The 13644-nt window shown below is 42.6% G+C and overlaps 1 protein-coding gene across 1 annotated transcript in view; it reads right to left on the bottom strand.

Moving 5' to 3' along the window:
• Positions 1 to 12468, bottom strand: part of LRIG3 (leucine rich repeats and immunoglobulin like domains 3) — a 50826-nt gene extending 38358 nt beyond the window's left edge. The window contains exons 1-3 of the mRNA XM_052640194.1: positions 12233 to 12468; positions 6145 to 6216; positions 5776 to 5850 (exon numbers count right to left, since the gene is read on the bottom strand). Of these exons, the coding sequence (XP_052496154.1) occupies positions 5776 to 5850; positions 6145 to 6216; positions 12233 to 12468 (383 nt within the window). The remainder of the gene's footprint in view (positions 1 to 5775; positions 5851 to 6144; positions 6217 to 12232) is intronic.
• Positions 12469 to 13644: the final 1176 nt, after the last annotated feature.

Below are 13644 nucleotides of genomic sequence, written 5' to 3'. Positions count from 1 at the left end.
GCCACTGGGGAAGCCCTTGAACCACTAGCAAAGGTATTTTTATGCAGACATGTATCCTGTGTCTCAATAATTCCTGTAGGGCCAGTTTTCCCTTTGGTGTTTGGATAGATCAATTTTGTGTTTTGTGGTTTTGTATTCTGAATTTTTACTTCAAGCCATGATGAAATAGTTCATTCACATGCATTTCAGGCCCAACAGGCTAGAAAACATCTCTATTTCTGAAGACCAAAGTCATCCTCCATGGGCTGAGACAGACAAACTGAGAAAGACAAACAGAAAGGGAGCTTTTATCTACTGCACACTTTCATTTCACACACACTCCAGGACATGTGATCACCACTTAAGACTGGTGAGTTGAATCCTTTGGCTACTTAAATTCTCTTGTGTTTTTCTTTCCTTTAATCATTATTATTGTGGTTATCAATTATTTTATTCATTGCCAAGCATGCATAACTGAACAGCAGTAAGATACAGGTACTCTTTATCTCCACTGTAAATTTTTAGCCTTTGCTATGGACTAAGTCTCTAGGAGATTTGTTTGAATACTACTAAGTATAGGTGCTGTTCCATAAATACTCCCTAATTCAATTCATATATTAATTAAACACTGATTGTATGCCATGGGGGATTCCCAGGTGGCCCTAGTGGTAAAGAACCTGCCTGCCTATGCAGAAAACATAAGAGAGGCAGATTCAATCCCTAGGTTGGAAAGATCCTCTGGAGGAGGGCATGGCAACCCACTCCAGGATTCTTGCCTGGAGAATCCCCACGGACAGGAGCCTGGCAGGTTCCAATCCATAGGGTCGCAAAGAGTTGGACACTACTGAAGCGACTGAGCACGCATGTGTGCATGTATGTATGTATGTTTGTATGTATGCCATAAAACCTGCATTAAGCGCTAGGGAAAATAAGAGTCAACCCCAGAGGCGTCATGATAGAGGAGGAAAATAAGACAAAGTCATTTTATGGCCATGTCACAGGTGAATATACAAGGCAAGAAGGGACTGGAACAGGACAAGGGAGGCTTAAGGACAGGGCCCCTTCCTCCCCCCACATACCACTCAGGACACTTCTCATGACTCCCTCCCTCACCTGCAGGCTCTGAACCAAGTGTTACCTTCCCAGTGAGCCGCTCCCTTCAATCCCATTTAAAACTGTAAACCCCCCTCCTTGTCTACCATACACACTCCTTTACATCCTCTCTCCCCAGGACTTAGCATCTTCTGACCACATCTTCCACTTATTTTATTCCCTTTCTCTTTCCCTGAGGTCAGCCCCAAGATGGCACAACTTCTAATTTGTTCAGGGTTGAACCTCCGTCTTCGCACAGCACTGAGCACAGAGCAGGTCTTGGAAATCTTCAGAAATCAGCCTTCCCGACCACCCTAAAGGGCAGCTGACCTAGCTCTCTATCCCTCTGCCCTTTCTTTTTCTTCACAGCCATTATCGAAGAACTGAAGTTATCTTTTAAAGTTTGTTTACTAATTTTCTCTCATCCCTCCACTTGGATGGAAGCTTCACAATAAGAGGAAGTTTTTCTGCTTTGTTCCCCGCACACTAAACAGAAGCTGGCACCGTTTGTTTCTTCCATAAATTCTGGCTGAATGAATGACGTCATCCCCATGCCTGTGGCTCATTTCCACTGAGCACTCAGTCCATGGCAGGCCGGTTTCACTGTATTCTCCCCACCAGTCTTCACAACAATCCAATGAGGTGGGCACTATTATTCTCATTTTACAGAGTAGGAAGTGCAGACTGTACCCTGCCCAAGGTTGCAAACCAGCAAAGAGAAGAGCTGGCAATTAACTGTAAGCCATTCACCTTGAGTTTTGCTTCCAAGCACTGTTCTGCTGAACTGATGGCAGCTGCACTGCAGGAGAACAGCGCCACCATCGCTCCAGGGCAGCTGTAGTGGCTGCTTCATCATCTGGCTCCTTTAAGCCCCTCTCCTGGCCACTGCCATTCTCTACACTAGAGTCTGAGTGATATCTTCCAACGGCAAAACTGATCATCTCACTTTTCTTTAAATTTCTTCAATGGCAGTCCATCATCCATAGATCACACATGTTGAGGTCCCACTGGCAAAGTGATCAATATTTATGATAACCTCCCTAGAAGGATGATACTGTCATCTCTGGGAAAATGGCAGGTTATGAAGAAAAGGATGGACTTCAGAGAAATGATCCACTTTTGAGATGATAATGAGAAAAGGCTTGTTTGGTCATGATAAGCTGACTCTATCAGTAATTCAGAAATATTTATGTAATAGCAGAGTCTCAGCAAGGTAGATGTCTTAAATGGATCTACTTGGGCCCCACCAAAAAGCATTAATCTAGGTACATCTTTGACATTCCCTGACTTAAATCTTTTCAGGTCTTAAGATACCAGGCAAAGCATCTGCATTTTGGACAGTATCATATAAACCATCAATCAAGATAAGACCCAACTAGCTCTACTGAATGACCAATAAGGCCTCTTCGGTTCAACAGTAATGCTACATAACTTACAGATTCAAATCTGCCCTAACTCAGGCCACAGGTTTCAAAAATGTCCAATGTGCAACTTCCCGGGCAGTCCAGTGGTTAAGACTGCCACAACTTCCAGTGCAAGGGGCCTGGGTTTGATCTCTGATAGGCGAACTAATAAGATCTCCCATGTCTGCTCCCCACAAAAAGAGAAAAACAAAAACGTCCAATGCTTGGACAGCTTATGCCACGTGACAAGAAGCCAGAAGAAACTATTACATCTGATAAAATCACCTTGCTTATGCCAGGTCAACAGTTTTAGTACAGAATATGCTCATTCCAAAAATTTATTCCATTTCTTCCCTTAAAATATACTATCCTGCCATGTGTGGCTAGGAAATGAGGAAAAGTAAACACAAAACACAAACCACATTTTGCTCCTAGCATGTCAGACTTTTGAACTAGTGCTTTGTGGGATTCAGAGGAAAGCAAGCCTATTCAGGTCTCTCACATCCTGAAAGTTCGCCAATATGGTGATGAGCTTTGCTAGAGGGGAAGCTCAATGCTCATCCACCCATCATCCCAAGATGCTGGCATTTTACCAGGCTTCCTTGACATTACCAGAACTGGTCCCTGGCTGAAATCATCTCTGGCAAAGGGGTGACAGTTGACCCAGTATTAGCTGCTGGCTCTTGCGGCTGAGAGAAGAGGAGGGTCTTACCAGGCACAGTCTTCCCTGCGTCCAACCTCCCCAGCTAGGAGGAGCCCCCACCACACAGAGCAGCAAGTGTATGGGCGCTGACATTAAACCTCAGGCTCAGGCTTCCCTGGTGGTCCAGCGGTTAAAAATCTGCCTGCCAGTGCAGGAGACATGGTTCAATTCCTGGTCAGTGAAGATCCCACGTGCCACGGGGCAACTAAGGCCACGTGCCCCAACGAATGAAGTCTGAACACTCTAAAGCTCGAAGCCACCACAAGAAGCCTGAGCACCACAACGAGAGAGTAGTCCCTGCTCCCTGCAATTAGACAAAGCCCATGTGCAGCAGCAGAGACCGAGTGAAGCCCAAAAATAAATAAATAAAAATGTAAAATATCTTATGCTCAAGACTACAATTGAGTTTTTTTTTTCTTTAACACATCTTCAAATTATTTAACTTGTACAAATTACCCAGAAAAATGTCTTCCCTCACAAAATGTTTCTTTAAAAATCTGAACAGAAGTCAGTTTGGGGACCTACTGAAAAGATATGGGATTTAATGGTGGTGCCATAGCAAATTTCCAATCTGAGCCACATTATGCAGTTTAACAATTTGCTTCTTTTGAAATTTCAGAAATGTATTTAAGTACTGACTTTCAGCTCTGGTTATTTTTCAAGTGCATCTATATAAACTAAAACAGTCTACCCTATGCCAGACAGAAATTAGCAGTGCTTTAGAAACAATGACTGTGTCTTACAAAAAAAAAAAGCCTACAGAAGAAAACAAACATTTATAGAGGAGAACAGCCAGGAAAGTAAATTTTTCAAGACACTTCATAAGTATAAAAACAATTTTTACTATGCACATTGAATTAGCAGGCCCATGAGGTAAATTACTCTTTATAGAGTCTATGTAATCTAAGTAATAAACAGGATCTACCATTTTATTGGAGGAACAAAGCAACCCCTGGTTAGATGCACTACAACAAATTAAGGGAAAACAAAGTGAGATTATTCAAATTCAGGAAAGATTACTCAGCATCCACTAAGGTGAAAGGCAAACAAAACAGAGAAGAGCTCAAATATTGAAGGTTTCTAATTTTCCAGATGTCATTTCAGTTTTCTAATTACAAAATTATAGCTTTAAAATGTAAAACCACCGGGGTTATTTACTTCTGATAGAACTTTCTAATTTCCTTACAAGTTCTTTTGCTTTCAACTCTATACCATGCCCAAATGAATACTGTTTTTTCCTCAACCCACCCAGATTCTAAAACCCCAGTGCAGACCCTCTCAACCATGAAGCATGCAACGACCCTCAAGACCCTTTCAACATGCTGACAGGATCTGCCAATACACAGGGCAAGGACAGTGGGGCAAAGAAGTGTCATTCCCTGGGGTTTAAATAGGCCCCCTTGGTCAAATGAGAACAGCGAAAGATATTAAAGACACCAAAAGCAGTGCTCCATTCAGACTCCAACATTTTAAGCAATTGGGGAAGACAAAACAGGTATGTATGCTAGCATAAAAATCTTTCTTTAAATTCAGTGTTTATTTGTCAAATACCAACTTTTTTTTTATTCCTTTCTGTTTCTGATCTTTGGAAAAACCACATCAGTATCAAATGTCACTCAGTTCTTATTCAAACAGAGGAAAGCAGACACAGCGGCTGCACCCGTGACTTAGCTGACCTGGGCTCTCAGTAAAAACAAACCTCTATAAATCACCAGATGTAAGCAATTGGGTAGTGATCACTTTAATTAATTGAACAGCTTTCCTGAAATTTACTGTATAATTTCAACCCTCCCAACACCTTTCCCAGATGCAACTAACAATGGTGTTTTTTTCCCTTAAGTTGTTTAAAGAAGGAAAACATTTTTAACTTCAGTGGCTTAAATGTATTTTTAAATTAATCAAGATGGATGTGGTAAACTACTTCATTTCAGAAATCAAACCATGCTCCTTCGAAATGACTTTAAAGGCTGAAAGTCAAAATTATTCTAAAACATCTCCAATGTGTAAGTATAAACACATCATGACCTAATAATACAGAAAAATGTAACACAATTTTAATCTTATTTGAAAACTCAGATATGCAAAAAGACATGCAATGATACTTCTAACTTAATCACCTATTGAATTTTAACTGTATGAAGTGGATAGTTTGATTTGATGTTTCTCAACTTGATTTCCACTGCAGGTGCCACACTTAAGAGGATACCCCAATACTTTCAACTCCATTTCTCCTCCCCAAATAGCTTATTCTCCACAGAACTATATAATGCTGGATCTATAGATCCCATGCCAACCATTGAGCGATACCAGGGTTTAAGTCCTAGACTACCAGAATCAAATACACATCTCTGGCGTGTGAAGGTGGCTTCTCTGAATCTTGGAGGTCACAGCAGCGAAGGATGGCAATGTATAAAGCATCCTTGCTACAATGATACTCAAAATTTAGGAGTGAGAGAAAAAGAGAGAGGGGCTGGGAAACAAGTTAACCAGTTTAAAGGAAGCATATTGTGCTTGAAAGATCTGTAGTCTAGCCCATATGAAACTGCTCCCCACGGTCCATGCAAACATACATGTGAAATCCTTCTAACATCCACTTACAAGGAGAGAAGTGTAATGTTTGCTGTAACTGGTCCTAAATTTGGAATGGTCTCCAGTTCATTGTTGTTCAGTTTCCTATAAATGCCAAAGAGAGAGAGAGAGAAAGAGAAGCTGATTACACAATCTGTATTCCGTAAAGGTGAAAACGTTATAAATTCATTGAAAGATCCCTCTCCCAAGTTAAAGGTTTTAAATATTGGGTTGGCCAAAAAGTTCACTCCAGTTTTTCTGTAAGATGGTATGGAAAAGCCTGAATGAACTTTTCGGTTCAACCCAATAATTATTGTAACCCAAATACTCTTTACAATCAAATACTGTGCTGGGTAATATATTTGATTCAAACCTCAAACAGCAAAGAGCTGAACTCACACTTCTCGAAGGCTGTGAAGATGGCTCAAGGAACTTGCCTTGATGAAAGACAATCTGTTGTGACTTAAGTCCCTGTGGGGGGGGGGGACAAAAATAAAATTGTAAGTAGTTTCCAAAAATCACTAACAGTGCTTAATGATGTGCAAGACAGAGTGGATTTATGAACTCTCTCTCTCTCAACACCGGCTACAACATGAGAAATAATTGGTCTATCCTGTGCATAAACTAGAGGGCAAAATCCAAAATACAAACTCTGAAGACAAAATTGGTTTAGGAGACTGGCAGATTCAAATGCTCCAAGCCCGCAAATGTTTTTAGGAGATGGTTTTTGGCCCAGGGTGAACAGATCTTTGTGAACTGGTTGTTTTGCCTCACCCTCCCCACCCCCTGCCATCTCCTCACTTCCAACTTGATATGATGAAGTCATAGCTTATGAAAAGTGGCTAATTAGGCAGGTTGCTGAAACTAAAATGTCTAAAGAAACCTTTTTATTATCGTAAAACTAAGTATCAAAGTCCTTATTACAATCAAAGAAAGTAAAAATTGCTTTTCATACATATGTTTCCCTGGTTTAAGGCATCGAGTTATTTAAAGTACTGGGGTGTGAGAGTGTGTTGAGAGGGTAGGAAACAACCCAACTTCTGTGTGTGTATGTGTGTGTGCGTGTATTGCGAGGGTAAAAACAACCCAACCTTTGCTTTCCTGAATTTCCCCAAATCTAAATATCTCAATATAATGTGTAATTTAAAGCACATCAACCACCTAACACAATTAAGCAGACTGTTCAGTTCAGTTGCTCAGTCATGGCCGACTCTCTGCAACCTCATGAATCGCAGCACGCCAGGCCTCCCTGTCCATCACCATCTCCTGGAGTTCACTCAGACTCACGTCCATCGAGTCAGTGATGCCATCCAGCCATCTCATCTTCGGTTGTCCCCTTCTCCTCCTGCCCCCAATCCCTCCCAGCATCATCAGAACCCATGATCAGGTTTCTTTTCAATCATTAAAATAAAACTGCTTCTAACTCAGAGGTTCCTTATAACTTAGTAACATTTCTACAGGACATTAGTATTTAAAAGAAAGCAAAACCAAACTCCTACATGTTCAGTGTTCTAGGACAGGCCATCAGCTCAGCATTTAAGAGTCAAAGTGTGAAACAAAATCTGGCAAAATACTTGGTAATACTGACTATGTGCCTTCAAACTGGCCTAAAGAAAATGACAGGGCTGAACATCTACTGAAGGCCAGCCTGACAAACAGGATGGGCGAAAGCTCTCCCACTGAAAAATGTGTATCCAATCCTACCAGATTAATTTCTTCAGTGTTTAAAAGTGAAGATTTTTAAATAACCCAAATTAGAGATAACCAAACTTGACTGGAGAAGAGCAAGAACCATGTGCTATATATGTAAGCATGCCACTCCCCCTGCCTGTCCCCTGCCAAAAAAAAAAGGCAGAGAAATCACATTCAGAGAAGCCCAGTGTTACTCTGTGTACATTCATTAACAAACAATTAGAAATCAGAGATCCTTTTTCAGTCTTTTTGTTTTGAGAATAAACCTGGATCTATTTCACCTAAAAGGAAAAAAAAGAGTAATTTTTTTTTTTGCAAAGGTTTTATTTGAAACATGTTTGCCCAAAGACCTACCGGACAGTAACAGACATGAGTAGATTCGTTCTGGTAGAGTTATAACATGAAGGAAAAAAAAAACCTGGCACAGTCTTTAAACTATAAAAGTCCTGCAATTACAACCACTGCCGTGCATGCTCCCCACGCTGGAGCCAGACACTTTCCCTCACAGCCCAGCTCGAGTCCATCTGGAGTTCATCAAGGAAACCGTGAGTCCAACGACTCACATTCGGATTCAGACAAAAACCTGTGTGCTTTTAGCACCACAGACAGTCACAGATTTCCCACGGGCTTTAAAAAAAACAACCAAGAAAAAGAGGCCTTCACCTGGGAGGTAGCCTGAATCAACAGAAAGGCTCATTTAGACTCACTTAACTAAAGAACGTTGCACTCAGCCTACTGGGCTGCATCCCTATTGTTCAGAGGAAAGGGGGCACCCATCTGGCATTTCCAGCTCACACAGGTGATTTCCTTTCTAATGAGAAAAAAACAAAAATTCCACTCTTTCATTTTTCTCAGGGCCACGCTGTGAGAAAAATAAAAGTTAAAAAAAGATGGAATGCTTCAACTTTTTTCCTCCTCCTCACCAGCAGTGGGATGAAATCTCCAACAAAAGACCTTTAAAATGAGAAACTGTCTTCAGAGAACACATGCTGGGGACCCCTCATTTCTGATCCATAAGCAGGAGCAGGCAGCCTGAAACAGTTCAGTTACTGCAACACACTTTCATTCCTGAGTTTTGTGTACTATTAAAACCACAGTATATGTGGGAGAGAAAAAGCAGTGACTGAAGTGACTCTTATTGCTAATAAATACTTGAAGCCTTGAAACTTTTAATGCACTTAAATTTAGGTTTCATACAGTTTATGTTTCAGAAATGATCCAAGGATGTCACATTTTTGTAAATCCTCCCTTGTATTGTTTTTTATGGCTAGATCACTAAAAATACCACTAAAAACAGATTCAACTTATATAATGTCAATGTTTTCTGAAATCCCGTTACAGTCAGTAAGGCAGGCAGATTCTTTGTTTTTAGAGTTCCAGTAATGAACATCCTCCCCAGGAAACCTTTTCTAAAAAAACTTTTTGTAATGGGGTTAATAAATGGGAAAGGTGGTGAGGCAGAGAGGTGTTAACTATTTACCCAAAACTCAGCTGCCCAAACACTTGAAAACCAAACTCTACACAGGAGAGAGAAGTCTCTCTTCTTGCATATTAGAAAGCGGGTAAATATATATGAAAATAATTCATTTACAACATTTGGTCCCAGTTCTCATTTTCTTCCTTTTAGCATTTGGACATCTGACTTCCAAGTCAAATTTTAAAATGCAAATCCGGCACAGCTTCTTAATCAACCCCACTGGGGCCTGTAGAGCTGCTAATTCAGCAGAAATCTGGAAAGCTGAAAAACAAAAAGCCAGGGCTGTAGCTGTTTTAAGACACTGATCCAAAGTGACTCATAAATCAGCCAGCTATGTTCAAGATTTCGTCTGGAAAATACAGAAAAACAGCTGTGAAAACCAGAAGGACTATTACCCCCCAACCCCAGCCCCAGTTCTGTACGGACCAGAGGATTTATAACAGGCAGACACTAAAGAAGTCACACCAGCAAAGTACCTTCCAGACTTTTTTTTTTGGCCTGAGCTCAGCTAACCCAAACCTTTCTGTTGTGATAAGACAAATAATTCTGAAATTCCAGTGAGGTTTTAAAACTACTTGAAGCTCTTACTGACAACTGGGCAACTTTTCCCTCCCTTGCCTAAGTAAACATATTCTAACTAGCCCTCCTCTTTGGGTTCAGAACTCCTTGCAAGCACACAGTCTAGATGTAAACTCAAGTCTGCCTTTAAAGAGAGTTGTAAGGGATGCTTCAAATAGTGACCGTTTTAAGAGCCACTTTCATTAAAGTATTAGAAGTTCCTTTTTTTTTTAAAAGAGAAGTGTGATATTATTATTTTACAGCTCAAACAATTCAACTTTTCACCCATGGGATTCTTATGGCCCTAAATCACAAGTGAATAAAGTGGAAAAAATACATACACACATGTGTATTAAAGAGATTAAATTTTTAACTTGCCAATTGAACAAATGAAACAAAAGCTATGCCCCAAACTTTTTCTGAAGAACGTTCTCATGAAATATTTCTAAGGCAAACTTTGACTTTCTTAATTACCTGAGGAAAAGGAAGTTAAGATGTGGGGAAGAACAACATGCATTTTGTTACATATTTCTAAACTCGGGGCCAGTCTACCGAAAAGCTTTTCTAATTAAGTAAAATCTAAGCAGCAGCTATCTTATGCCTCCTGTTCCAAACACCAAATAATAGAGAAGTTAAAGCTCAATTCTATGCATTTTTCTGCTCATTTCAAAGGTGGAGAGAGGAGACCTCTAGAGCTTTAGGCACAAACAAAAGAAACATTTACAATAAAGAACCTGGACCACATGGTTTGGTGACAACTACAAAGTTGGTTAAAAGTCACACATGTACAAGAATGACAGAGCTGTCCAGTGAGTGATCAGGGTGGGGCTTCCGACAACAGACCTAGCGCTTATTTGCACAAGTGGAACTTATTTTCACATACATTTAAGGAATGTGGACTTGCACTGAGACAATTTACTGCTGGCGGAAATGTAATTAAAGATTGCGCTAACCAAATAAACTGTAATTTGTTTTTAGTGTGCCACCAAATTACCTGGAAAACAAAATCCTAATTAGGTCAACTACTTTTAAGACAATGTTTAAATAGGTATCAAGCCCCTTTTGGTTTAACTCAACTTCTAATCAAGAGCACTACAGTTTTTTTTAAGACGTCCAATTTTTAAAAAAAGACATTCACACAAAAATATATTGCACGCCGGCATGATCCGACAGGTCACTTAACTCGGGAGACGACTGAAAGTTAGAGCACGTGAATGATCTGGCCCTTCTAAACACACCCCAGGAAGCACTATGTTCATTCTTCCTCAACCCTCTATTATTTATAAGTGTTCACCTCCAGTCATTCAAATGTTCAGTTCCACATGTTGTCAATAGAGCCATTCACATCTCATGAATAAGGCAGCATGACCTCCACAAGAGGCAATTGAACAGAATTAGCCACAACTAATTGAAAGTCTCCCTGTTTTAGGTTAAAGTCCTTATCTCCTTCTTCAATTGTAATAAAAAAAACTACTAAACAAGACATCCCACGATAAGAGATTACAGACCAATCTAAAACGCTCTAAACTTTTTTAAAAATTAAGGCACATCAACACAAAGCATATGCTTTCCCATAGTTGACAATTCTATATTCCACAAAAAAAGACTTCAGTGAGCACAGAGATTTAAAAACACAGTTTTTTAAACAACCTGTCCAAACTTTCTACCACTACTATTTGGAATGTTAGGATAGTTGATAAGTTTCAAAAGTTTCAAATCTCCACTACTACTCTGTTAGGCCCAAATCTGAGTGTTAACAATGGACTGCACTTTTGCTTTTTTTCAACAGGACAGCTACTTAAAAAGAAAGAAAGAAATACAAGTTTTGACTGTTAACATTTTGCACCAGTCCCCCAATTTTAACAAAACGAGGGCTCGGAGAGAACAAGGAGACGACATTTGGAAAAAATTAGCCTTTCCAACTAAACGACATTTTCTTCCTTGTTCTTTCACGCCGTTGGCAGTGATTTCAGGTTTTTCAGACTTCATACCTAGCATCCAAAAACTTGCATAACAGCACCCAGCGCTCTCTCCTAAACCTCCTGGTCGCGCTGAGAAGCCACAGAAATCACGCCTTCGGTTTTGAAAAAACTCCAGTTCCTTCCCTTCCATATCTACTGCTCAGTCTTGCCAACTTCTTACCGGAATGGGGATGTGCTACAGTTTGGTCGAAGAGGGGAATTTATGGAATTTACTAACGCGAAATTAAGCGAGGGTAAAGAACAACAAAATGATGTCTACCATTGCTTGGTTAAGGGCCATAACTGTTGAAAAGGCTTCCCAAACGAAAGAGCGCACTCGATTACTAGTGTTGGGAACGCAAAAGGTGACTTGAACCTGTTAGAAACTATAGTTGAGCCGCGGGATCGTACTCGTAAAGTGAGAACAGAGAAATCAGGGCGGCCGAAGGGTGTCAGCTCTCCCACCTCGGACTGGCAAGGCGCGCATCTGAGCCCCCTAGGCGAGCTCCGCGCAGGACGCAGATTCTGCCCCCGGGAGTTGTCAGTGGCTCCGTCCTGTGGCCCAAGGGCGGCCGGGTGGGGCAGGCCAGGGCCCACCTGCGCAGTCCGCCAAGCGCCGGGGGATGGAGAGGGACTGAGGCCCGGTCAGCTCCTTTTCCATCCCCGCGGGGCGCCGCTCGAGGCCTGGGCCAAGAGGAGGCGCCCCGGAAAAAGCTGCTGCGCGCCTAGCATCCTGGCCCCTAGCCTGCAGTCCCGAAACTCAAGCGGTTCCCCCTCCGCCCGTTGGAAGAATACTTACAGCCGAGCGATCCAGGACGGAAGCGGCTCGGGAAGGCGCGCCAGCCGCTGGCGACTGCAGTCCAGGAGGTCCCCGAGGCAGCGACACGGAGCCGGACACTGGTGCTCAGCGCCGACCCCAGAAGGCGGCCCCAGCGCCTCGAGGCCGCCGCCCCTGGCCGGGCCCGCGTGCCCCAGCACCTCGCACAGCAGCAGCCCCAGCGCCGCCGCGAGCGCGCGGAGCCTTGGCGCGCCCATAGTGGTCCCGCAGCTTCTCGCTCGGCCCGGGTCTCCGCAGGCGGTGGGCACTCGGGGTCCGGCACCAACTTCCAGCCGGGAGTGGACGCCGGCGCTCGGGGCCGCGTGCGCGCGCCCCCCTCTCGCGCTCGCAGGTAAGCCCCTTTTTTCTCAGTCCAGACAGCAGAGCTCTTTCGTGCCCCGGGGCAGCGACAGGGAAACCGAAAACAACGGCCAGCTGTGGCAGAGTTGCAGTGGGAGCAGCGTCCGCGCGCCGAAGCCCTTCTTGCCCGCAAAAGAAACTTTTTCGCCTCCTCCTTTCAGCCGAGCGCCAAGTCCCCGTGCGCCGCAGCCGAGGGGCGGTGCTGCCCAGACCCGCGCGCGCCCATTGGCCAGCCCGGCCTGTAGCCCTCGCGGCCACGTGACAATAACAAGGTTCCCGCCCCCGACCGGAGCGCGGGAGAAAGTGGAGCTGAGATTGTAGGAAATTCGGAGTTATATTTTCCAGCCTCTCGGGCTACAAGTCTCCACTACGTCCTGGGAAACATATATCAAATGGTGCTGAAGAGAAAAAGGGAGTGAGCAAGCAAGTGAGCACATTTTAGGCCAGCTTTCGGAGTAGGAGGTGTTTCGGGGCACTTCAGGGGAGCGAAGTTAAGTTCTATTATTAGGAGACCTTGCATTCCAAATTTTAAAAAGAAGTATAAATTGTCTTACTATTCACACAGGAAACAATGGTTTAAATAAAAGTACTGTTTTGGTTTTTTTTAATCTTAAACACTGGTTGGGTTTTTTCCCATATGTCAGCTCCAATAGTAAAACGAATTATACAATGTAAAAATCATGGTATTAGAAACGGTATACTGAGTTACCTACAAATAGCCAGCCTTAGTGCATTGGATAGAGCTGGGCGGAAAGCGTGGGAAATGCCCTCGTATACCGCAGTGGCAATCATAGATTGCATGCAATAAGTAAAAAAATAAATAAGAGTAGTCACCATAATGTTTTAAAGCCAAATGAAAACAAGGGACCTTGGAGGGAAAATTAATACATGCACCATGGTTCACCTGTGCCTTGAGTGATGACAAATTATAATTGAAAATGCTCCCAGGCTAGAAGTAGTACTTGCCTGTTCTCTCTGCTGGGGGACAATTCAGGCCTACAGGACTTACATTGAAGTCTGTACGTTGACTTACC

Source organism: Budorcas taxicolor, chromosome 5, assembly GCF_023091745.1.
Source record: "Budorcas taxicolor isolate Tak-1 chromosome 5, Takin1.1, whole genome shotgun sequence".
NCBI classification, from domain to species: domain Eukaryota; kingdom Metazoa; phylum Chordata; class Mammalia; order Artiodactyla; family Bovidae; genus Budorcas; species Budorcas taxicolor.
This window is presented reverse-complemented; position numbering and strand designations above follow the sequence as displayed.